Source organism: Schistocerca piceifrons, chromosome 1 (genome assembly GCF_021461385.2).
Source record: "Schistocerca piceifrons isolate TAMUIC-IGC-003096 chromosome 1, iqSchPice1.1, whole genome shotgun sequence".
NCBI lineage: Eukaryota > Metazoa > Arthropoda > Insecta > Orthoptera > Acrididae > Schistocerca > Schistocerca piceifrons.
Genome location: NC_060138.1, coordinates 824121949 through 824148670, shown reverse-complemented (window position 1 = coordinate 824148670; position 26722 = coordinate 824121949). Strand labels below are relative to the sequence as shown.

At 37.3% G+C, this 26722-nt stretch overlaps 1 protein-coding gene across 7 annotated transcripts in view; it reads left to right on the top strand.

The window, feature by feature from the left end:
• The window catches only part of LOC124714486 (thymocyte selection-associated high mobility group box protein TOX-like), a 488444-nt gene extending 462927 nt beyond the window's left edge, over positions 1–25517 (top strand). For 6 of the 7 annotated variants that reach the window (XM_047243024.1, XM_047243027.1, XM_047243028.1 and 3 more), the window contains 5 exons: positions 1248–1328; positions 6115–6408; positions 7500–7580; positions 17876–18087; positions 22652–25517. In XM_047243024.1, coding sequence (XP_047098980.1) covers positions 1248–1328; positions 6115–6408; positions 7500–7580; positions 17876–18087; positions 22652–22718 — 735 coding nt within the window. In that variant the 3' untranslated portion in view covers positions 22719–25517. The remainder of the gene's footprint in view (positions 1–1247; positions 1329–6114; positions 6409–7499; positions 7581–17875; positions 18088–22651) is intronic. The other variant, XM_047243029.1, reaches the window with a different exon arrangement.
• The last annotated feature ends 1205 nt before the right edge of the window (positions 25518–26722 follow it).

Sequence of the window (26722 nt, the reverse complement as noted above, 5' to 3'; positions counted from 1 at the left end):
AACCTGTGTAACAAACAACAACATTATAGTCTTCAGTAACTACGGACTGTTTAGGAACAAAACAGACAAGAAAACAGGCAAATGAACACTGCTCCTGGAAATGGCCATTGCAGTCGACAAGGGGCTCCTCCGATCAGTAACAGAAACGACACCAATAAACAACAGACTGATGACAGTGAGGCTCAGTTGTTCTAATAAGTTTCCACAACAATCCAACCATGTGTAACAGTAAACCAGTTAAAAAGAAAGACGAAGGGGTCAATAAGTACTAGGCCGAACTGGAGAAAACCATGATAAAAATTCCCAAAGTGGATGTTACAATTTTATTTGGTGATTTGGACTCACAATTAGGTAATGAAAAGACATTCAGATGAATGATACAACAATGCTCAGGTGATAGATTCATTAGCAAGAATGGCCAGAGAATGGCTGAGTTATGTTACCAACTCAATATGAGGATAATGTCAACTCACTCAAAGAAAGTTATCAAGAAGTATGTTGAGCTAAAAAGATGTCATAAATTCAAGTATCGCTGGGAGATGATACAGGCAAATGACTTACAGAAACAGCCTTGCAGAGAAATCAAAAGATAAGGAGAGCATTATGGAAAACTGCTGGCATAACAGTCAGATATACATGACAGACAAACTTTCAAGCACAAAGTGCTTAAGTGGAGAGTGAACCATGAAGTAACAAATTTGAGATTGGTTGAATGAAAGGAAGAAAAAACACTAGTGGCCTACATGTGTATAATAATAATAATAATAATAATAATAATAATAATAATAATATCAACAACAAGACAATTAAATTCAGTAACTAGTGTGTTCAAAATAAAAATATCCTCCAAGCAACAGAAGCAGAACTTGAAATGTGTGTGTGTGTGTGTGTGTGTGTGTGTGATATTTACTATCTGAAAGATCATGTTCTAGATCCTAAATATTTGAGGAGTATAGTTACATTGTCAGCTTCCGGGAAAAAAAGAAAAAAAAACCTGTCTCTTAAAGTTAGTGTATAGTCTGACTGAAGGACGTACCTCTATCAGAATTGTTATTTGTATAGTTTATATGCAAAATTAGCAGTGCTTATTATTTCTGTTATCAGTATTTCCATGACATCCCTGTTGTATTACCTTTGACATGTTCCTCAAATGTATCATCATGTTATTACAGTTGTGTATTGTAAATTGTGATGTATTTCATAATTATTGTCTGCATGTACATAGCATTGTATGATATTGTTCATAGGTTTACAAGAAGAAAACGGAGGCAGCAAAAAAAGAGTACCTTAAGGCCTTAGCAGCATACCGGGCTAGCTTGGTGTCAAAGGTGAGACTGTTTGTAATTACTAAATTTTGATTTCCACATTCTTTAACTGGTGCAAAGTTTCATTTGTTATGCCTATTTAAAGTCACACTTTTTGGATAGAAAGCAGTGGCATTGTATTTCACTGCACTGTGACCAAAAAGTGATAGTGATATGTTTTTTGAACTACGGCCCTGCAGTGGAACATATGACAGAAATGTCCTCTTAACCTAGCTACACACACAAATGCAAGTAAGTGTATTGCACAAGTACACTAAGATTCCCTGTTGCTTCCCTGCAAATGTGTGTGAACAGTTTCTGTGCCTAACTGAACTATGTCGTTGTGAAACCACAGCAGTGAGCTCAATTTGAGCACCCTCATCTGCTGAAGAAGGAAGAGACAAAGAAAGAAAACACCATGTGTTGAAAGAAATGGATATTCCCTTGTCAGACTTTTTAGCAAATTTAAAATAATTATATCATGTTGAGAGGCATAACTGTCTGAGTGTCCTCTATCATTACTTTTTCTATAGTTAAAAAATGCATTTTGGAGACAGTATTACATCACCCAAGAAGCCTATAACCACTTCATGTCTCTACATCTATTTCATTTCGATTACAAGATAAAATATATAGAGTATCTCAGATCTTTAATAAATTAAAAATATAATCGTACCATAGAGTTGTTACATGTGCATGCCATTGTCATAGATCCCAAATGTTGAGTACCCTGTACTTTTCCTCCCCCCCCCCCCCCCCCCACCCCCACCCCCCACCCCCTCTTTCCCAGACTGCAGCACCATGTGCTGTCAGATGTGGTTCTCTCAATTTTTTAATCAGTCACTTGTATGCATCCCATCTCTTTGCTTTGTTGTGGCAGTAACTGCATTCAGTATGTTGGTGCAACTAGTGTGTGTTGCTTTAAAATCAAACACCTTTGCTTTGCCCGCAGCAAATCATTCTCTGGAGACCGCTGATCATTGCATACAACTATATCTGTTCACTCTCACTTGTCACTGAGACATTTGTGGAAGTCCCGAATACATGTATGCTTTGCTGCCTGTGCTAGCATGACAGGCACAAATATACAGACAGAAATCTGTTAACATCGTCCATCATTTCTACTTGCTGAATACTTTTGCAGTGTTTACATGCACACTTATGCTTGTACAAAGAACTTATGTGTACATACTTTGTAAGTATGAAGCTATACATTGCATGTGTGTGTAGACTTCCAGCTTATTTCATTACATTAACAAAGTCATTGAAGTTGTCATTCACAACTTGGTTGTACATGCACTGAGAAGTCAAGGTTGTAATGAGGAGTTAATTTTCAATTTTGTTTTTGACAAAATAAAATACCGGCATCAGATGTTGTTTGTGGAGGTGGAGGTTGTTGTGGTGGTGGTGGTGGTGGTGGTATCATTGTTGTCGTCATTGTCACTGTTCCCATCATCATATTCAGTCCAAAGACTGGTTGATGGACCTCTCTATGCTGATCTGCCTTGTGCAGGCCTCTTCATATCGGCATGACTACTGCAACCTACAGTCATTCGAACCTGTGTGCTATAGTCAAGTCTTGCTCTCCCTTTACAATTTTTATCACCCTCCCTACCCCCGCCCCCACTTCCTTCCATTACTAAAATGATGTTTTCTTGGTGCCCCAGGATTGTGTCCTATCAACCCATTTCTTCTTTTAGTCAGGTTGTGCCATAAGTTTCTTTTTTCTCCAGTTTTAGTCGGATTAAGTCAGGTAATACTGAGGGAATGACATTAGAAAACAAGACACTAAAAGTAGTAGATGAGTTTCACTATTTGGCCAGTAAAATAACTGATGATAACGGGAGTAGAGAGGATATAAAATGTAGACTGGCAATGGCAATAACGACATTTCTGAAAAAGAGAAATTTGTTAACATAAAATATAGATTAAGTGTTAGTAAGTCTTTTCGGAAGATTTCTGTCTGGAGTGTAGCCTAGTACAGAAGTGAAATGTAGATGATACAAGAAGAGCATAGAAGCTTGGGAAATATGGTGTCACAGAAAAATGTTGAAGATTAGATGGGTAGATCATGTATCTAATCAGGAGGTATGGAATAGAACTGGGGAGAAAAGAAATTTGTGGCACAACTTGAATTAAAGAAGGGATCTGTTGATAGGACACATTCAGAGACATCAAGGGATCACCAATTTAGTATCAAAGGGAAGTCTGGTGGGCGTGAGGCGGGGGGGGGGGGGGGAGTTAAAAATTACAGAGGGCGACCAAGAAATGAATACACTAAGCAGGTTCAAAAGGATGTACATTGCAGTAGTTACTTAGAGATGAAGAGGCTTGCAGAGGATACAGTAATGTGGAGATCTGCACCAAACCAGTTTCCAGACTGAAGACTACAACAACTAGTCCTTATTAGTTCTACAATCAATCCATTTAATCATCAGCATTTTTCTGTAGCATCTTCCAAAATCTTTTATTCTTTTCTTATCTTGACTGTTTATCAACCTTGTTTACTTTCATACAATGCTGCAGACATCTTCAGAAAATACTTCATAACATTAAAATTTACATTAGATTTAAGTTCATCTTTTTAGAAATGCTTTTCTTTCTATAGCCAGCTTGCATTTTATGTCTTCCCTATCTTGGGCATTGACAGTTGTCTTGCTACCCAAATAGCAGATCTCATTTACTAATCTAATTCTTTCAGCGTTGTCTGACTTAATTATCTACATTCCAGTACTCTTGTTTTACCATTGTTGGTGTTCAGCGTGTACCCTCTTTTCAAGACACTGTCCACTACATTCAATTGCACTTCCTAGTCCTTTGCTGCTTCTAACCAAATTACGTCATTGGTAAACCTCCAAGTTTTGAAACTTCCTGGCGGATTAAAACTGTGTGCCGGACCGAGACTCGAACTCGGGACCTTTGCCTTTCGCGGGCAAGTGCTCTACCAACTGAGCTACCCAAGCATGACTCACGCCCCATCCTCACAGCTGTACTTCTGCCAGTAGCTAGTCTCTTACCTTCCAAACTTTACAGAAGCTCTTCTGCAAACCTTGCAGAACTAGCATTCCTGAAAGAAAGGATATTGTGGAGACATGGCTTAGCCACAGCCTGGGTAATGTTTTTATTTCTTCTCCCTGAGCTTTAATTCCCTTTCTAATTTCTCCTTGGTTTCCTTTACTGCTTGTTCAATGCACAGATTGAATAGCATAGGAGAGAGGCTACAACTTTGTGTTACTCCCTTCTCAACCTCTGTTTCCTTTCATTCCTTCAGCTGTCTTATTTCTGTACAAATTGTAAATAACTCTTCACACCCTGTATTTAATCTGTAAAATCCCAGAATTTCAAAGAGTGTTTTCCACTCAACATTGTCAAAAGTGTTCTCTAAATTTATGGATGTTACAAATGTAGGTTTGCCTTTCCATAACTTATCTTCTAAGATAAGTTGTTGGATCAGTATAGCCACATGAATTCCTGCATTTGTCTGGAACCCTAACTGACCTTTCATGATGTTGGCTTCTATCGGTTTTTCCATTCTTTTGTAAATAATATGTGTCTGCATTTTGCAGTCATTATTTATTAAACTAATAATTCATTAATATTCCTGCCTTTTGTGGAATTGAAACTATTACATTCTGAAGGTATTTTGGCTGTCTCTCATATCATGCACACCAAGTAGGATAGTTTTGTCATGGCTGGCCCTACCAAGCATCTTAATAATTCTAAAGAAATGTCATCTACTTCAGGGAACCTGTTCAGCTAAGGTATTTCAGCATTCTGTCAAATTCTTCTTGCAGTATTGTATCTCCCATCTCATCTCCATTTACCTCCTTCTCCTCCCTTGCTACAATGTTGCCATAAGTTCATTTCTGTTTGTGTAGTCCTTCTACATATTCCTTCCATCTTACATCTTTCCCTTCTTTATTTAGTACTGCCTCGCCACCTGCACACTTGATATTTGTATGGCTACTTCTCTTTTCTCCAAAGGTCTTCAGTTTTCATCTTGGTAGCATTTACCGTTTGCCTTGTTATGAATGTTTGTTCAGCCTTTCGTTTGTCCTCTAGCCATTAGTCAGACTTAAAGAGGAAGTATAAAATTTAATAAAGGACAAGTTGATAATTAATTGTCATAGAGTTTTGCAACAGCTGTTTGTACATTCCCACAAAGGAAGAAAGTGATGATTTGTAATGGTAGAAAAAGTTTGCAGCTTGTCATTGTAAAACTTGAGGTTCTGTAAAATATTAATAAAAACAACTTTGATTGTTCCCGTGTGGTAAAAGTATAACCAGAGTAGGTTAGCTGTTTTTGTGGGTTGTGGCACAATAATTAGATAATAACACAAAGCAGGTAGTAGTTGTCAACTTACATGGAAGTAGCTACATGAAGACAGATGATATGTATTGGAAAGCAACCAAATTAGATTAAAATATTATTTAATTTTATCATATATAATGTCTTAGCACAGAGAAACAGTGTATCCGGTGTCTTTGGGTCTGTCTTGATGGTTTGAGTAGGACATCAGAATTAGCTTAGTGTCAAATCAAATAAAAAATATTAAAACAAGTAATAACCACTTGAATGACATTTGTACTTAAGATATGACAGGTATAGTCACAGATATAGGCACACAACTATAATAACTTAAAATGATCAAGCCCATAAAGAATCACTTTTACAGTTCAGTCTTTCATGAAATGTATTCCTTCCTGTTAAGTGATATAAGTGTAAAATAATTATTTGTCATATTAATGAATTTATTTATATTACAAAACATTTATAAATTTGCATATTGTGATTGATTTGTTGTTTTAGGGAGCTGGTGAATCGGAGAATATGTATGGAGGGTATGGTGGATATGGTGGGGGGTATAGTGGTTACTCGCCACCTACTGCATTACCATCACCTCCCATGTCTGCACCACCTCCACAGCAGCAGCAGCAGCAGCAACAGCAGCAGCAGCAGCAACAACAACAGCAGCAACAGCAACAGCAGCAGCAGCAGCAACAACAGATGGCTGGCATGAACAAAAAGTCACAAATGCTGGGACCAATGATACCTGACAGGAGTGCTGCCCAGCAGCCACCCCCGCAACAGCAGCAGCAACAGGTATGATTCATTCATTATGATTCACACAGAACATACTGCTAAAAAAATTATTACTAATGTTGAACCTTTAGGTTCATAATAGCCTTTGTGCAGAAGTCAGCCCGTTAAATTGCTACTTTCAAGTCTCCAGATTGTACTTAAGCATCTTAGGTTGAACTCCATACCTTTCCAGTGTGCTTTTTGGAATGAGAGAGCACCATGTATTGCCTTTATTACATATTGACAGAGAAAAATTAAATGCCACTTCCAGACTTCACCATTACTATCCTTTTTCTCTTTTAATTTCTCTCATTACCCATAACAACTATTAAAGTTCTACTATCAGATTTACTAACCCATTTGATTATTATGGTGCCTCTCTGTCTCAACTGGTGACATAAAGATAGTATCTTCAGTTTAGGTGTTAATTCATCTTATTGAAAAATACCACATGAAACCCGTACCATTAGGATTAAGAGAGGAAATTGAACGTCTTCACAGAAGTGCAGCACAGATTTCCATGGGTTTGTCTGAATTGATGAAGAGTGTCACAAAAATGCTGAAAAACCTGAATTGCCATACGCTTGAAGATAGATGTCAGTTATCTCCTGAAAACTTGCTCATAAAGTCAACCATGTAAAGTTTCAAGAGCGAAGAATCTATAAAAATACTTCAGCTCCCTACATATCACTCCTCTGGAGGCCTCAGAATTGAGATTAGACTAACTTGCAGTATGCACTGAGGCATGAAAGCAATCATTCTTCCTACATTCCATACACAACTGGAACAGGAAGGAACCGTGACATATGGTTCATCCACCAAGCAGTGGTTTGCAGAGTAGGCCTATGTTTTTTACATGTAAATTTTCATTGAACTGATTACTTTTTGAAATAACCAGAATGTCTGTTGTTTCAAAGATGTTTTATATGTTGTAAGGGGGGTAAGGGCAGCTTTTACATATGTAAAATCTGAGCTTTTAATCTGTAGAGCAATGCACCTCAACAAATATATCTCATATCTTGTCTTGGTCTGTGCAAGTAAATAAAGTCCATATACTAAAATCACCAAAAGAAGGGAATTGTGTACCTGATGATTCAATATTCTTTTCACAGGGCATGATGGGTCATGTGGGAAGTCATATGCCTCAACCCCATATGCCAGCTCCTGTGCCACAAAGCAGTTACATGCAGCAGGTAAAGATCTGAGTATAATGCTACTTTTTGTTAATTGTATGAGAAGTTGCAAGATGATGACACAACTGCATAAAAAGAGGTCACCAGCAATAGGTAGATAAAGCAGCCAGTCAAAAATTAATCACACAGACCAGAATGGTTCAAAACAAGCAGTTATTCATCTCAATCGATTATATCTCCCTTTCACATTTATCATTGTTTACAAGAATCACTAATTTGACTGCTTAAGACAGAAACACATCTTATGTATTAATCTCTCATCAATGTGTACAAGGTGAACCTTTCCTTATCTTTTCCACATGTCAAAATACATATATGAACATAAGAAGCCCCTTTGTAATCTTTCTCGGTTCAAGGAAAACTAGCTGAGTATCCTGCATTGCCCAGGTATATATGTATTCCAATTCTATTAGTCCATCTCCTCTCCTCCCCTTCACTCTCTGCCCATCTCCTCCATCTTCCTCTCTATTATCCATCTCCTTCTCCCCCCCCCACCTTTCTCTGTCCGCCTTTACCACACTCCACTTCCTGTTGCCTCCTGCCTCTCTGTTTGTCTATCTGCTGTTCTGCCCTTTCTCTCTGTCCATATGCTTCTCCCCACTCTTTCTGTCCATCTGCCCCTTATCCTTTTGCCCATTTGCTCTTTCCTCCCCTTGAGTCCATCTCTTCGGGCCCCATCTATCTCCTTCCAACTACCTTTATATCCTCCTCTGCACTCTCTCTGTTAATCTCTTCCTCCACTCTCTCTTAGTCTACCTCCTCCTCTTTTCTATTTCTGTCCACTTCCCCCTCCCTCTCTCTCTGTCCATCTCCTCCTCCTCCCCCCTCCTCCTCCTCCCCCCTCCTCCTCCTCGTCCTCCCCCCTCACATCTGTGTCCATGTCCTTCTCCTTCCTATCTGTCTGTCTATCTCTTCCTCCCCCCATTCTCTTTCCATGTTACCATCCACACCTCAGTAGAACATTGCTAATTCTTACCTCCCACAGTGTTTCTTTCCAGATAGTAAGTAGTGTGTGAAACAAGCTTGGTTGAAATTGAACAAGTGGTTTAGTCGTAGTTTTTCATCTGTGACTTTGCCTACATATGCACATCACTTGTATTTAATATACTTCATACTTATTTGTACCCATATGTCACCTGCACCTCTAATGACTTTCACTCTGCCGTTTGGTTTTCATGCTGCTCAATGTTTATGATGTTGTATCTCCTGATCAGAGTGTTGTACAATGATATGATTTTGCTGGTGCATTCAGTGGTGTATGTGAATAATATCTGCAAAATGTGTCAGGAATACCGTTAGTAGTAGAGAAGTAATAAATCGAAATATCGTTCGCAATGTGATGGTTTTAATGCGTGACCAGCAAAAATGTAGTAAGCAATAAACTATTTCCCTTTAATTATTTTGTAGGGATGTCAGCCACAAAAAGTTTCACAAAGGTTTGTTGTTATGTGCAAAGTTTGCTGCAAATCACTAAATGCTTTCTCAAGTACTGGATGAGTAAGATCTGTGTGTTCACATACAGTTCTTTTTCACCCCCACCCCCACCTCTTTGATAAGTAGGTCACTCTAACCCCCACAGTGACTCATTCCAGACAGTAAATGATATGTGTACTAAGTTTGGTTGAATGTGGTCCAGTAGTTTAGGAGGATATGTGAATCATATGTACATCCATTTTTATAATATGTGTGGATTACTCTATATCAGAACAAAGGATTTTGCTGTTACATCACTGCACTGAAAATGCAGTCCATTAAAACACCTGAGCTGCATGGAAGAATATGCAATTTGCTCATGATTATACTAATGAGTTGTATCATATCAGCAAATCCAAATGCTACTCTGAGATGAAGAAATTGAAAGAACAGAGGAAATTATGGCAGACTACATCAGACCAGTCAGAAAACTGATTGGGCCACCACAGTGTTGTACCGGGTGTTGTCTTATTGAAGGAGATATGCCATTCCTTTTTACAACCTATTAATGATCTCGTTCAGGTATTTGCAGAGCTCCTAAAGCATAAAGTGGAATCCACAATTTGGCATTGGTTTATCACATTCTCATGTCATTGAGAGAGACAAAAACTGTGCTAAGTGACTGTCAGTCTTCTGACTTTAAGAATGTGGCCCATCATGAAATTCTCTCTCCTCTCCTCTCTCCACATCCTCAGTTATTTGTTGGAAGTATTCCAGTCTCTGTTTTCCCCTGCAGTTACTTTCATCATATCTTAATACAAGTCCTATATCCCATCTTTATGCCACTGTTTTCCATGTGTTCTTTTCTTCAGTATTTCTTGGGAGAACTTCCTCATTCCTTATCTTAACCTGTCCACCTAATTTTTAACATCCTTCTACAGCACCACATCTCAAATTCCTCACTATTCTTATATTCTGGTTTGCCCTGGCTGCAGTCCATGATTCACTACCATACAATGCTGTGCTGAAAACAAACACTGAAGCGCCAAAGAAACTGGTATAGGCATGCACATTCAAATACAAAGATAAGGAAACAGGCAAAATACAGCGCTGCGGTCAGCAATGCCTATGTAAGACAATAAGTATCTGGTGCAGTTGTTGGATCAATTACTGCTGTTACAATGGCAGGTTATCAAGATTTAAGTGAGTTTAAATGTGGTGTCATAGTCAGTGCATGAGCAATGTGACATAGCGTCTCTGAGGTAATGGTGAAGTGGGGATTTTCCCGTACGACAATTTCACGAGTGTACTCTGAATGTCAGGAATCCGGCAAAACATCAAATCTCAGACATTTCCGCAGCCAGAAAAAGATCCTGCAATAACGGGACTGACAACAACTGAAGAGAATCATTCAAAGTGACATATGTGCAATCCTTCTGCAAACTGCTGATTTCAATGCTGGGCCATCAACAACTGTCAGCATGCGAACCATTCAACAAAACATCATCAATATGGGTTTTTGGAGCTGAAGGCGCACTATGTACCCTTGATGACTGCATGACACAAAGCTTTATGCCTCGCCTGGGCCCGTCAACACCAACATTGGACTGTTGATGACTGGAAATGTGTTGCCGGGGATGAGTCTCATTTCAAATTGTATCGAACAGATGGACATGTACGAGTATGGAGACAATTTCGTGAGTCCATGGACCATGTCAGCAGGGGACTGTTCAGGCTGGTGGAGATTCTGCAATGGTGTGGGGCATGTGCAGTTGGAGTGATATGGGACCCCTGGTATATCTAGATACAACTCTGACAGGTGACACGTATGTAAGCATCCTGTGTGATCACCTGGATCCACTCATGTCCATTTTTCATTCCAACAGACTTGGGAAATTCCATCAGGAACATGTGACACCCCACACATCCACAATTGCTGCAGGGTGGTTCCAGGGACACTCTTCTGAGTTTAAACACTTCCACTGCCCACCAAACTCGCCAGACATGAATGTTATTGGGCATATCTGGGATGCCTTACAGTGTGCTGTTCAGAAGAGATCTCCACCCCCTCATACTCTTATGGATTCATGGACAGCCCTGCAGGATTTATGGTGTGTTCCCTCGAGCACTACTACAGACATTATTCGAATCCATACCACATCGTGTTTCGGCTCTTCTGTGTGCTCGGGGGGGGGGGGGGGGGGTCCTACACGATATTGGGCAGGTATACCAGTTTCTTTGATTCTTCAGTGTATATTCTAAGAAATTTCTTGCTCAGATTGAGGTCTGTGATTGACGCTAGTAGATTTTCTTTGGCCAGGATTGCCCGCTTTCCCTGTGCTATTCTGCTTTTTACGTCATTGCTTCATCCACCGTACGTTATTTTGCCTTGAAGGTAGCAGAATTCCTTAACTTTATGTGGTTTGTGGTTTCCAATTTTGTTGTGAAGTTTAAGCAAATCTCATTTCTGCTATTACTCTTTATTTACATATTTTTTCAGTTTACCCTCAGTCCATATTCAGTTCATTCCACTCAAAAGTCCTGTTGTTAAAATCTCCACTTTCATAAATGTAGTGATGTCATCACCAAGTCTTATCATTGATATCGTTTCAGCATAATTTTAATCCCAAATGCTTTTTTATTTCAGTCTCTGATCACAATATGAATTCTTTAGACGATGACCGGTTTCAGTGTGTAAGCATTTTACAGTATGGGATCACTATTTGTTACGCGATTATGTTGCAGTTGGTGAAAATTTTAATCCCACTTCAGAACCTTTCTCTTATTTTCATCATTGCTTATTTGATGTGTAGATTGAACAGTAGGCGTGTAAAACTGTATCTCTGTCTTAAAATTTTTTAATCTTCCATTATTATTGTTCCCTATTGGTTCTAGTGTGTATTGCATATTGTCCATCTTTCCCTATAGTTTACTACTATTTTTCTCAGAATATTGAACATCTTGCACTTTAACCATTGTCCTTAAAGTTGGAGCAATACAAATACTACTATAGTTTCCTAGATTTCTCTTCAGTTTTACCAACAATAGAAAAATCTCTTCTGGAAACTGAAAGTGAGAGGGGAAACTTACCAACTGATTTCAGGCATATACCTGTATAAAGTTTTCCAAATAGCTGCTTTGCCAAGTAATCTATTAGTCCAGTGGGTTCATGAGTCATGGCAAATATCTTACAAATGGGTAAATTTTCTGCAAGATTCTCTCCAGGGATCTAGTATGAAACGATCTCCACTTTTCTTAAAAAGCAAGGTTTAATGGCATTACTTCTGTGTGTTTCTTATTTCCTACTAGTATTGACAAAAGAAGTGACAAGTATTATGTGAATTGGTGCAACTAAATAGAAAGTATTTTAAGTAGGCTATGCCCTTTTCCTAGATTAACTGTTTGGTAGATATTTATTTAGCTTTAAAATATTATTTTTGGAAAATAGATTATTCTTCCAATAACTTACTTCAGTGTGCAGATACATTCTCGGCATGGGAAATATCTCTTTTCCTATCTACTGACAAATTAACTTTATGTATTACACTTTACCCCATTCATATTATGCTGTGAGAGAAAGACACTGCTGGTCTCATAGCATAATATATAAATGTCCTTATGTGACAAATGACTCTGTGGGCAATGATGAGTACAAAAAGACATTTTGAGGCATCAAAACTGGAGAAACTTCTATAACAACATACTTTTGTATTACATATTACAGTTACAAAGAACATTTGGATTTAATATCATCTGAAAACTGCTCAGTTCCAAACTATCCAATGTAGGTAACTTTTCATCTGTTTTCATTGAACATCATTGTATTCTCTTAATGCTAATTTTGAATTCCCTTGAAGATAAAACTAAAAGTGATTTTGCACTATTATTTGTGGTCAGTATCCATGAAGGAATTTCTGTCAAGCAGCTTCTTCAAATGATAAACAGGTTTTAATTATTGAAACCATTGACTTTTAATGCAATTTTTGGTATTCAGGCTCATGTCAATAGTTGAGAACTTCTCAGTACTCTTAACATTGGTACCCAGCTGATGATAAAGATAGTATGCTATACCAATTGAAGACATCTACTCAGTCAAGAAGCTTCATTTTGATGTAGATAACTGCAGACTGAAATATAGTTGCACAGTTGGAAATCTGAGCGCACTGTTGCTAGCAAGCAACAGTGAGCTATACACTGAAAGTTTTTCTGTGTCATTGAACTCTACATCTATTTCTCAGAAAAATATTCTGAATCTCATGAGTGGGCCGTAGTGAAGAGTAATACTAAAATTATGATTAGTATGATAATTGTAGAAGTATGATCATTATTAAGATGGGGCTTGGTACTTGGTATAAATGACTTAGAACATGTGATGTTCCTCAGTGGGTAGTATAGAGATTTTATGCAAAATACGCATTGCGACAAGGAAGTCCCAGATTCATGCGTGCCTTTTACACTCTCTGTGATCAAGACATGGAGAAAATTTACATAGAGAATTTAAATCAGTTTTCTATTTGTAACTGGTAACGAGCAGCATCCTGTACAGTATAGATCAAAGAACACTTGAACGACTTTGGGGATGGGCTCTTTGTAAGAAAAAGCAAGGGGAAAAAGCATAATGTACACAGAAGCTTGAAAATTGATTGTTTTTGAAAGAGCATTGTATAACTGCATATTGCTGTATCCTGCTTCTAGCGCATGTAAGGTGAGTGCGGCAAGTATAATGTTGCTGTGCATGTGTACTTAAATCAACTGCAAACTGTATCAGTGCGGGGCTAGCCACTGCAAGCCACCTGTAGGAAGCATGCACTCGGCACGGCCTCCATCTTTCCCTATTACTGAGGTGTGTTCTTTTAATTTGTACTGCTCACATCACCTGTCCTGTGTATAGCTTATGTTTCACCTTCTGTATAATTCTCTTGTTGTGTTATGTGTGGAGTCACAAGAGGCTTATTTCCGTTATTGTTCAGAGATTACGAATAAAGCCATATTTGTGTTACTTGGGTCATGTTATTTGGTTACTAAACAATTGCAATCTTGTAGTAACAAAATAATACGAAAAACCAATACAAGTATTTATAAGCTTCTGAACAATAACGGAAATAAGCCTCTTGTGACTCTGCACGTAACACGACAAAGGAATCATACAGAAGGTGAAACATAAGCTATACACAGGATAGCTGATGTGAGTGGTACAAACTAAAAGAACATAGTGAGTGAGTGTGAGTCAGTGTTACTCTGCATGTATATATGTGCGAGTCGCTGGTAGGTGGCGCATCAGAGACTATACCGTGTGTATGGTTCCTACACGCGACCTCTAGTGGTTGTCACGCACTAATACAGTTGGCGGTTGATTTAAGCACACACATGCAGTGACACTACACTCAATGCACTCACACTCCTAGTAGCAGGATACAGTAGATATTACATATGCCAAGATACATATATAACATTGTTAAAATGTCTTTTACCCTCTGCCTTTGCTCTTACACAGACATTTACTCTCCAGACCATGCCTTTTTCTCCCTTTCAGAACTCTTAATCAGGTCCAAAAACATTCACTGTTCCCCATTGTGCATTGATAAAATTTGTCTGTGTATGGAATGTCCTTCAGTAAACTAATTCATTTGGCATAGATGTAAAACAAGCCTGTAGATAAGTCGATAGATAAACTAATACTGAATGAAATCCATTTGGTTGTGAAGTGGGTAATGCATGGGACCTTTAATGACTACTGTAGCAGAATATTATAAAAAGATCTTTCACAAAACCCAAAGAAATTCTTGTCATATGTAAACGCTATTAGTGGCACTAAAGTTAGTGTCAAACATACATGGACAAGAGAAGACCTGAAACTGGCTGTAGTTTTTCTTAATAAGTAACTTTTGTGCCACCAGTCATGATTTTCTTTTTTTTCATGCGTGAGGTGCTGCATTGTTCTGCTGTCTTTACTGCAATATATAAAAGACAAGTGCAAGTTTCAATTGATGATCGAACTCTATATAGAGTTAATGGCAAAACTTGAAAGAACTTTTACTTCAACTCTCATTGTGCTCAACTTGTGCAGAAGCTTACCCATATTAAACATCACACACATTTTTCTGTACACAGTACACATTTAAGATTCATCTTAAAAATCTTTGTTAAGTGTGCTATAGAAGCACTTGAATAAGTTCACTGATTGATTTTCCAGTTTTTCATTTAATATTTTATCTTAATTTTTTTATACTGTGAATATATCTCCACTTCTTCTAAAAGATCCGTTTTATGGACTTAATTTTTGCTCTCTATTTCCAAATGGGCGACATCTGTTGTTTATGTGTGTGGCTGTTGCTGATGCACGTCTGTAGGCTTTGATGTGCTCTTATATCTGATGTTGAAATCTCAACATCAGAACTTGGAGCATTCCTGGCAATTTGTTTTGTATGTTCCCTTTTCTGAATATAGGTTATGATTACACGTTTTGTTATGTAATAGTTTGTGTTGTTGTTTATTAGATGTAGAAAATCCAAATTTTACTTTGAGGTTTTTGAAAATATTTGCAATCTTCTGTGATATGGGGTGCTAGATATACATGTGTTTTTGTCTTTTTTTTTCTATGGTGCGGTTTGTGTCTAGGTATTTCTTCACTTTACCTAGTACAGTGTTAGAACATATCTGAGACAAAAGCATCAATCTTTCTGTACATAAATATCACAAGACACAACAAAACATGCACATTTGAAAGTTATAGGAAAACACAATGACCAGCACCACAATACCTGCAACCTTAAGTCACCCAAAAGTTCATAAGCAAACAGCATACAGGTCATTGTTGTAGAGGGCAACTAAGATACTGTTGAACCAAGAAAACACGCAACAGGAAATAAACATAGTGAAACAGACTGCACTTGCTAATGACTATGCCACTTCTATGGCTGACACAGTACTAGGCAACGTGGTTCATTGGTAAAATACTGGGGAAATGAAATTAGTCTACAAAGGGGAGTGCATGCAGTACCCTTGCACAACCCATCCTAAATAATGCTAATCTATGTGGGAGCCATAGCAAACAGGACTAAGAGGAGATATTGGATGGATACAAAAAAAAGGGCAGTATGAATGGTCACAGGTTTGTTTGATCCATGGGAGAGTTGTCATGAAGATGCAGTAAGAACTGAGCTGTACTAAAATTGCTCATCTGTATTGTTGAGTCATCATTCTTTGACTGCACATTAAAGATACAAACAGTGATCGTGATCCTGTAAATCTGGCTTGAAAAAATTATTTTGGGCACACATAGAAAGTTAAATAGTATTTTAATATAAATGCAGTTGGTAATAGTTGCCAGTGATTATGGAATCTGGGCAATAATGTTTAGTTAGAGGAAGATTCTCCACTATCTTCAAAAGTTAAATTATTAATTTCAAATGGAACATTGTTGATAGTGTTTTAATTTCGAATGTCTTTCTATCAAAAACGGCTGTATCAAAAGCTTTGCAGTAGTTTTAGCTCCTTAGAGAAGGTGTCACACTAAAACTTAGTTAGAGAAAAGTAATCATTTATTTTGTTCAGAGCATTCTGCTCATCATTTGCATGTTGGCCATATAGCCAAAATAGATAGTTTTCAAAAGTGTGGTTTCTGTATTGTTGGCAATACATTCATTGATACCATTTCACACATTCCACAGTAACTGTGGAAAAATTAAGACACACAGAAACTTTGGAAATTGATGGTAGATATCTTTTGAAATTAATTTTCTTTTAGCAATGGGCACTACTTCAAAATTTAAGTTTCAGACCCAAAATGTTTATCTTGTAATCCTATGCATTTTGAAATTGGATTAGTTGAGGACATGGGATTCCATTCTGCGACTCTTTGCATGTTTGGGTTTAAGCTTTATTTTGTCAGTGAAATTTGTAATAGTCTCAAGACTAAATATGAACACTATGCAAGACAGAAGATAGTCTTAACTACCAAATGCTGAAAGAAAATAAGCAGTAGCAGACACTGGTAACATTTCCAAACTTCCCAGAATGGCATTTTTTCCTATGCAATTGATTCCTGTACATACTTTGCACTTTGTATGACATTGTCTAACACTCTTACTTTACCTTTAGTTGTTCTTTTTGTTCTTTACACCTGTTCAGTGGTCTCTGCTGAATCCGTCACCATTGAAACAGTGTAATCAAAGGGAGAGCAAATTAAGAAGGTGCACAGTTATCTTATCTGTTAACCGGCAGATCTGGTTCAGTATTTTGTATAATAATGACTACGACCAAGACCACCAGCAACAATGTTCAAACTGCTGTTAGGGATTGTGTGGTACGTGACAGAATGCACCTGGTTCTTCTTTCATTACATGGGTTTGTGGGTCCTGCATCCCCATTTCAGATTTTTACAAACTAGAAAGGTGAAAGCTGACAGTCGTGTGCATTCTTTGCTCTAATTTACACTATTTTCTTCATTCTAATTTACTTTTCAGGATTCTCCTATACAGCTTCTGTGTGTCATTCTATTTTCAGGTTACTTATATAGAAGCTGGTCTAAACTTCCCTTGTTATTTTTCATGCTTTAACTATCCCCTTCATTCTGTGTTTTCTTTTGAATTCAGCCCAATATTCTAGCATGAGAATATATATTACACTTTCACCTTCCAAATTCTTAACTTTCCACGACATCATTCTAAGAGCTAGAAATTCCATTTATCCCATCATTCGTGTGTCCTTCAGCCATAGTGTTTTCTTATTCTAGTATTTGGTAGTTAAGACACTGTCTCTAAATAGTGTTGAGTTAGTTGTGATTGCGAATCCTACAGTATGAGGACTAAGCACAAAGAATGTAGTTCCATGGTTGGGTCTAAGTAACCAACATTTTGGGATTTTCTCTTTGCACATGCCAGCCCCAACGCAGTGAACACGTTGTTTCAAGCCCACCGCCAGGTGCGGGTCCTCCTCCGGTGCCTGCACCAGCGCCGCAGCCAGCTGTAGGTGCACCACAGCTGCGCCCTGGCACCAACACCTGCATCCGCCATGGGTGTCCCAACCCTGCTATCAGCAACTCTGAGTGGGAGGATGAATACTGCAGCAATGAGTGTGTTGTTAGCCACTGCAGGTATGTAAAGTCCTAATCAACAGAAGTGTAAATTTACAATAGTGTGACAATATTATGAAAAGGATCAATTGCTACACACCATAGTCAAGATGTTGAGTCGCAGACAGGCACAACAAAAAGACTGTTAAACAAATAAGCTTTGGCCAAAAGGCCTCCTTCTGAAGTAGACAACACACATTAATGCAAGTACAACTCGTATACATGACCACTGTCTCTGGCTGGCCTCTGTAACCAGAGTTGGTGGTCATGTGTCTGCGTCATCTATTTCAGAAGAAGCCTTTTGGCCAGAAGCTTACTTGTTCAGCAGTCTTTTTGTCATGACCGTCTGCAACTGAGTGTCTCCACTGTACGGTGAGTAGTGATCTATCCTTTTCATAATGTTTTCATTATTCCAGCCTGCATTTTCCATTGTTTGATTTTACCATGGTATGAGGCATTTCAAAAAGTAAGGGCCATATGCTAATATTTAAATGTTGACAACTCAGAATGAAAGGTGCACAAAGAAATCACAGAAGTCATACTTTTAATTCAGTAGTTGTTTGAGTAAGGGTGGAAACAAACAACAGTGGCTTTGAAAGTGGTTGGTTACTACTGTCAGCTGCAAACCGTGTGCTATGATTTTAATTTTTGTGTGTAAAAGGGTTTACATCTGCTCAAACTCATCAGGAGTTGCAAGTACTACATGGGCCTACAGCAGTGAGTGAAGGAAAAGGTAGATAATGGTATCCAGACTGATGAAATCACACAAGTGTACAAAACAAGTCCATTTGATAGATCATTGATAATTGGTGATCTGGCTGATGAATTTTTTCAAGTTGGAGACTCTACTATTTACATAGTTGTCATAGAAAGGCTCACATATTGCAAGGTGGGACCGAAAATATGCATCAACACATCTTGCCTGTACCAAGGATCAGTTTTAACATTTTTATTGAGAACATTGACCAGCTACACTGTAGTCCCAGCTTCTCACTCAGTAAACAGACAGCGAGTAACTCAAGACCACCACTGTCAGCTGGATCAGTTCCTGGGAAAAGAACTTCTATGTAGATAGGTTGAAGAAACTGTTGCAGTTTTGCAAAAATGCATAAAAGTGAATGGCAATTACACGGAAAAATGAAGAAGATTAGAAGGAAACTAGAGGCACAAATAAAGCCTTTTCTAATTAATGTATTTTTATGACTAGAAATTCAGTATTTTTCGAATATGCCTCCATACATTTGTCAACACAGCTGTTGTATTAAGGGCTTTAAAAGGGCAATGAGAACAAGACAGACTGTGACAGCAAGAATATATTATGAAAAGAGACAAATTAATTTTGTGGTAATATCTTCCAGTGGACAATATCAGCTAAGAAAGCTAAATAATATTTATGTTATTAAAAGGACATATGAAAGTCAGGTTTTTCTTTTGCCCTATGTGATGGAGGGAAATTGCACGGTTGGCCCTTATTTTCCAAAAAATTATATGGAGTTTTTACTGTAGATATTTATGTAGTATGTTATACGGATCACCACTTGGAATGTAGCAGGTTTTTTGTGAAATGAAAAGGAGCCAACATCTTGTAATGAAGCTGTGGTATTGATGATAAAATACAATACTGGAAAGTCATAAAACTAACAACTGAGAGAGCAAGTCGAGTTAACCATTCACTATAGAGTAGCAGCATTGAGTGTGAAACAATTACATAAACAAGATTTGGGACTTGTATCTTAGCTTTCAGTGTATTTTTGGACTGTATATTTTTAACTTGGAAGGAGGGCATTGTACAAAAGTTTAGTTACAAGATCCAAATCGTGTCTGTGTGCCTGTACTCCTTAATGCCTCAACTATACCATAAATGATTATGTTTTCCATTGTCTATGGATAATCTAAAATGGGTTTGTTTTTGACACATAACATAGACACAAATATGGAAAGGATGGCAGGAATCTGTTGTACACATGGAACTAAATATGATAATGGAAAATCTTGGGTAGGATAAAAACAATCCAAGGAGAAAGGTAACAACCCACTATATAATTATAGTTAGCCATTGAGTGGTCAGTTTCCACAAAAATAAGATTTAAAATGTTCTAAGCTTTCAGGCCTTGGATGCCTCAACTGTATGGTGAGATGTTACATTTACTCCTTCCATTAATTAGGAATGTAGAACTAATTTATTGTTTGGATCATAGAGACAACTCACTGACACAACTCATCTGCAACAAATTTAGAAGCACTATTCAACCCGACATGAGCAATGGCATGTCCTGCAATGGGCCCTGTTCCTGAATTGAGTTTCTAGAATGTAAAGGAAAGCTTTGTTTTAATTATTATATTGAAATCAAAATGTATTTCAGTACAAATACAACAAATGGGTGTTGTCATTATGAGAGAATATTATGGTTTTGCTTGTTATTGCTTGAAGTTAACTGGGGAGCCAGTGTATTCAGAGGTGTACCCTCATTCTTAATGACTGTATAGGTGTGGCTGTTATTTTACTTTACAGAGAAGAGAAGATCACATATTTTTGAAGAACTATACATATCTAGAGCAGCAGTAATTATATTTTGTAAATATACTGACAGAAAAAAATGGAACACCAAGAAGGAGTTCTGTGATATAAACGAAGGTGTTAGGCGTGTTTCTACATCTGAAATGGAATGTCTCTTCAAATTTTGCACCAGTTGCATAAGAGTGGCACTATTAGCATCACTATGAGGTTGCAAATCAGGTTTGCTTAAATACATGCTATAACTGTCATAAACATTAGTTACCTTTGAGATTGGATGTCATGAGTTGATGTAAGTCAAGAATGCTATTAAGGTGACAAAGATGCCATTATCGGCAGCTCACTGAGTTTGAATGAGGTCATGTTATAGGGCTATGAGAAGCTAGATGTTCCTTCTGCAATACTGCAGAAAGACTTGGCAGTAATGTAGCCACTGTACATGATTGATTGCAGCATTGGTCAAGAAGATAGGGTGCCGCACAGCCACATGGCACTTCTGAGAGGAGAGACCATCATGTTCGGCATACAGCTGTGGTGCGTTGTGTAGCACCTGCAGCAGCAGTAGTCTGAGCAGCAGTTGGCACCACAGTGACACAACCAACTATTACCTCAAGGACAGCTGCAAGCCAGACACCCTGCAGCGTGCATTCCACTGACCCCAAACCACTGCCCTTTGCAACTTCAGTGGTGTCAAGTGAGAGCTCATTAAAGGATGGGGTGGTGGTCTGTTGTGTTTTCTGATGAAAACTGGTTCTGCATCTGTGCCAGTGATGGCTCTGTGTTAGTTACAGGGAGGTCAGTTGAGAACCTGCAACCAACCTTGTCCATGTGTTAGACACACTGGACCTCCACCTGGAGTTACAGTCTGGGATACGATTTCGTATGACCAGGGTGTTTTCCAACAAGATAATATTTGCCCAGATACTGCTGTTGTAACCCAACATGCTCTGCAGAGTGTCAACACGTTGCCTTGGCCTGCTTAATCACCATATCTGTCACTATTCAAGCACCTATGGGACATCACCGGACGACCACTCCAGCATTAGGCATAAACAGCATTAATTGTCCCTGTATTGACTGACCAAGTGCAGCAGGCATGGAACTCCATCCCACATATTGACATGTGTCACCTGTAAAACACAATGCATGCATGCTTGCATTTAACGGTCTTGTGATTACACAGTTATTAATGTACCATCATTTCACATTTGCAATACCTTACTCACATTTACATTAAACTGTGATCCTGCTATGTGAATCACCTAAATATTTACCTAGACAAATGTACTTCCAAAATTTTATTATTCTACATTAATTATTTTTTGAGAGTTGTGATTTTTTCAGTCAGTGTGTTTTTGCGATGAGTTGCACAACAGGTCCTTAAGATATTAAAGTAGAGTGATTCATTTGTCTATTTCAATGAAAACAATCAATTTTTGACAATATAATGTATTTGTATGGGTAAAAGATCTACTCACCAAGCAGCAATAGTTCGTACACATACAAGAATGTTATAATTATGCAAGCTTTCGGAGCCAGTGGCTTCTTCTCTTGGCAGAAGTGTTGAAGGGGAAGGAAGAGGGGTGAAGAAAAAGTACTGAAGCGGTATAGGAAAAGCGGTAGATTTTGGAAGAGTCAGCTAGAACCATGGATCAGTGGAGACTTACCGGTTGAATCAGTCTTTCCTTCTCATCTCATCCAATGCCCCTGAGCTGTGGTTCTGGGTGACTTTTCCAAAATCTAAAAATCTACCACATTTCCTAGACCTCTCCAGTCCTTTTCATTCACCCTTCTTCCTTCCCCTGTAACCCTTCTGCTGGAAGGAGGAGCCACTGGCTCTGAAAGCTTGCAAATTATAATCTTTTTTTTATTTGTGTGTTCTGCCACCAGTTGGTGAGTAGATTTTTTGTCTATCCAATAATATTATTTGTTAATTTCAGTAAGCTCGTCACCAGGAAGAAAGTTTTAATATTTGTATTGTAAAAATATGCCATATTAATTTTCCTACTAATACTTATTTGTATGAAGATCATTTTCAGCACACTAAATATATTTGTGTTCCCTTTTCAGGGATGTTTTCAGTTCATGGGTGGCATCCAATCAAAGCCAAACACAAAGTTTCTCTACAGTGAAATAGAGTGCTTTACTGTAAATGAGCTAATGCTTACCACAATATATGACAGTGAACATTGTGGAAGTCAGCAAAGTTGAATGAAGATCCAAAACTGTAACCACTCAAAGTATTACAGTCTCCTGACAATGTGGATATTCCTCTCAGCTGTGCAGTGTGGAGGAAGCATATACAGATGTTGTTTATTAAAAATATCGCCCTTGTTATACGGAAGATTACTTGTATGTGTATATGTATATAAATCTACTTGGTATACTTAAAGTGAAGTAATCTGGAACACTTGTGTTTCCATATTTGAATAGAGTACCTTATCAGCTGATAGTGTGACAGTTGACAGAAGGAAAAGGAAAGAAACTCTTCGGATTCTAGATTAGCACCATTAACTCCGAGGAAAGAGAGTATTATAATTTAAAATAAAAAAGGTATATATCTTGAATAACTGTATACTTTAATTGACAGATGGTGCCAACTGTCATTTGTTGCATGTTTGAGCTCTTTTAAATGACTAGGAATTAAGAAAATATTCCCTTAAGTGTGGTAATATCCTGTAATGCCCTTCTGACATAAATAGTATATCCCTGCTCATAATGAATGTTGCTGTTACTTCCTGGAGTCTATATATTATTAATAATGATAATTATATAATTGAATATGACATAGAATAAATAGTATAGGAGTGACTGGTGAAACAAATCACCATGAAAACTGTTCCTTGATTAGTATGTGTTTTTCTCAGCCACATGCATCAAGTGATAATCATTACGACAACAATGGATGGCTTATTTTTATATTACACCAAAAGCAGTGAAATGAAACTTTTCAACTGCAGTGTAGCAAGTAAAATTATTTCCTTTTCCTCAGTAGCAACAGCATCTTGTACTTGAAAGTAACGCAAAAAGGTACATTTGTGTGGACACTTAATGTGGACAAAAGTTTACTGGGAGTAGTATGTACAATCATGTGGAATGAAACTATTTTGATTGTAAAAAATGTGCAGGAATAGAGCATCACTGTTGCAGATGTGGGAATGAATATAATTTATCTGACATTGATGTCAACATATGCATATTTGTTATTGATGTACTTATTTATTATTTGGACGAAAGAAAAAGCGGATCAGGGATATAACGCAGTTATTTCATGTTTGCATATCTGTACCAAATGAAAAAAGTATAATTGTTGTAAGCTACAGGAAGAGATAAGTACAAAAGTCATCTAAAATATTAAAATGTGTCTTTGTATTTTTAAGCCACCAGAAAAAATATTTGTCAATTATTTTGTTCCTCAGTATTTTTATAATAGTTTTGTTTTTATATAGATAATTTAAAAGTAATAAAATGAAGAGTTCCAGAGTAACATACCATGATTTAATCAAAAGGTTTTGTTATTATGATGGTTTAGTTGATTGCTTTATCTTTCAGTGAAGTCATAGCATTGACACACTGTATAAATTTTAGTTACTTTTAGATGAAACCAGAACAGGAAACTGGCATCAGTGCTCAATGGTTATAGCTGAAACTTATATTTGAAATAAATTGTGTTTCTAGGGGCAGTAACATCTCACAGACAAAATATTCTCAGATATCTGTGCAGAAGTGCTTAATCTGAAGCATATTCTTGTTTAGAAGTGAGACAGAGAGAATGAATAGACAGACTGATTGTTGAAGAAGTTGCAGGATGTAAAACCCAATGAGTGGAATAAATACCATATGTTTGAAAAAAATATGCCATGAATATTTGAAGGACAATTTCAATTGCAATTAAGGCGTATTTGTGTCTCAGTGTGAAAAGTGTTGAAATACTACACACAGTTGGCTGAGAAAGAAGAGAACTTATATTCATACAAGTGATATGAATTAAAAAGGTTTTGATATATACTGTGATGTTTTTGTTACTAGCATGTATGTTTTCAAAGTGAACAGAAATACTTCACTGTGGCAACAAACATTTGGAGTTGATGCCCCACACTGTGTTAGCTGGAACACAAAGTTGCAATCATATAAGACTGGAAACTTTGTAAGAGTGAACAGAAACTGTTTCTCTTTCAATTCCGAGGTTTACTTCAGTTTTAATCTTTCATGTGATATTTGCTTTCCATCTTAGCAATATTGTTGACGTTTGTTTAAGACATTTTTACATCTGTTGTCACAAAATAAACATAAATTGTATATTATATTACAAAAAGTGTACAGAAAGTTGAGTTGCAAAAATTATAGTTGATAATTGGGCTTATTGACTGTGTCTCCTTTTTCTATGTTGTTTTAAGACCTGTTTTGTGATTTTTTTATATCTCTGAATAAATACACAGTTTGGGTTGCTCATGAAAGGCTCGATTGGATTGATGTGTACATGATTTATGTACCATTTAAATATGCATTATTTCTATATAGTGGTTCTTCTTTATTTTTAGTATTTATAAGTCCTTAATATTGTGCCTCAAAATTACAAGACTTGTGTTAAATGCTTTAAGTTTAAAGTTTACTCCTTCTTTTAGTAAACTGTCCTACACATTTTTCCAAAGGATTTTTTAAATTCAGCAAATTTAGATCTAGTCTCATCATTGATTCCTTGCATCATGAACACTCATTTTAAGCGAGCCTTAATCATAGCTTGGTATATGTGAATATTAAATTCTGACTTCTGTAGACCAAATAGTGGACCTAATGAAGTTGAAAATTATTTTCTTTAACTAATGCAACTTTCACTGTAAAGGTCATGTATGTAGATGTGGTATCTTGCACACAGACCACTAGATGTAACTGTAAAATGCATTATAAATCGTACAGAAATAAAAAATAAACAATCTATCTGTGGTTTTAAATAATGTATTACTTGTACTGATTGAAGTTGGCCTGTTGTCATTCATACACGTAGTGCCAGAAATAAATTTTGTTCCCTCATCTTTAGCTCACTTTTGTCATTACAGAACTAACACAGTGCGCCACTCCAATTATGCCAGCATTGTGTTGATGACAGGGATATTATTTCTGTGCTCTTCTGTGCGAACAGCAAAATATTTGTGGGGTAAATCCCCCATCCCCACATGCCTGAATGAAAATTAATGTCCTGTATAATTCGGAGGTCCTCAGCAGATTTTGGAATGAAGATACAGGCAGTGGCAAGATGAAGTTGAAAGCCAATGGATTACACACAGACAGCTCAATTGGAGTATATAAGACATAAGCCCAAGTTAAAATTCCAGTATCATGAACAGTTATATCTCATTACAAATTTTTAATATTGTGAAAATTTTTATTAGGTTTAAATTCATCTTGTACATTGGGATATCCAAGCTGGTACTTCTGTAGATAGATGAATTTGATTGAAAAATATATAGTTATGGAACAGAATTTTGAGGTGTGTAATTCCGTATTTGCCCCTGCAAGTGACCAGATGTAGGTAACATAAGTGGAAGAAAAGTCACACTCAAGCTGCATATATTAGTCATTCATCACTAGGTAGCTTTCTCCAAACCTCTGATCAACAACGGTACATAGTAGTAAAGTGTCGAATCCTGAGAACATGGAAACTCATTGTTACTTGCATTGTGCATGGTTACTCCAAACATATGCATCAGAAGATGTCAAATGAAACACATAATGAATGAATACTTTAAAAAAAATGCAGTTTTTACAGAATGTACATTTTTACACAGCAGTTGAATTCTCTCACAAGTTAATTTGATAGTGTTATGCATTAGAACATATATTGTATGAATTTAGAAGCATAGAAAAGAAAGTTTGTAGATGGAAAATAATAGAACAATTCATTGATATTCCTGTCAGTTCTACTACTACTGTCTGCCTCAGTAATATACAACAGCAGGTGAAGTTATTCAAACAAATATGATTTACACTGCCTGAAGTGAATCAAACAAATATGATTTACAATGCCCAAAAATTTCAAAAAATGGCTCAAATGGCTCTGAGCACTATGGGACTTAACATCTGAGGTCATCAGTCCCCTAGACTTAGAACTACTTAAACCTAACTAACTTAAGGGCATCACAC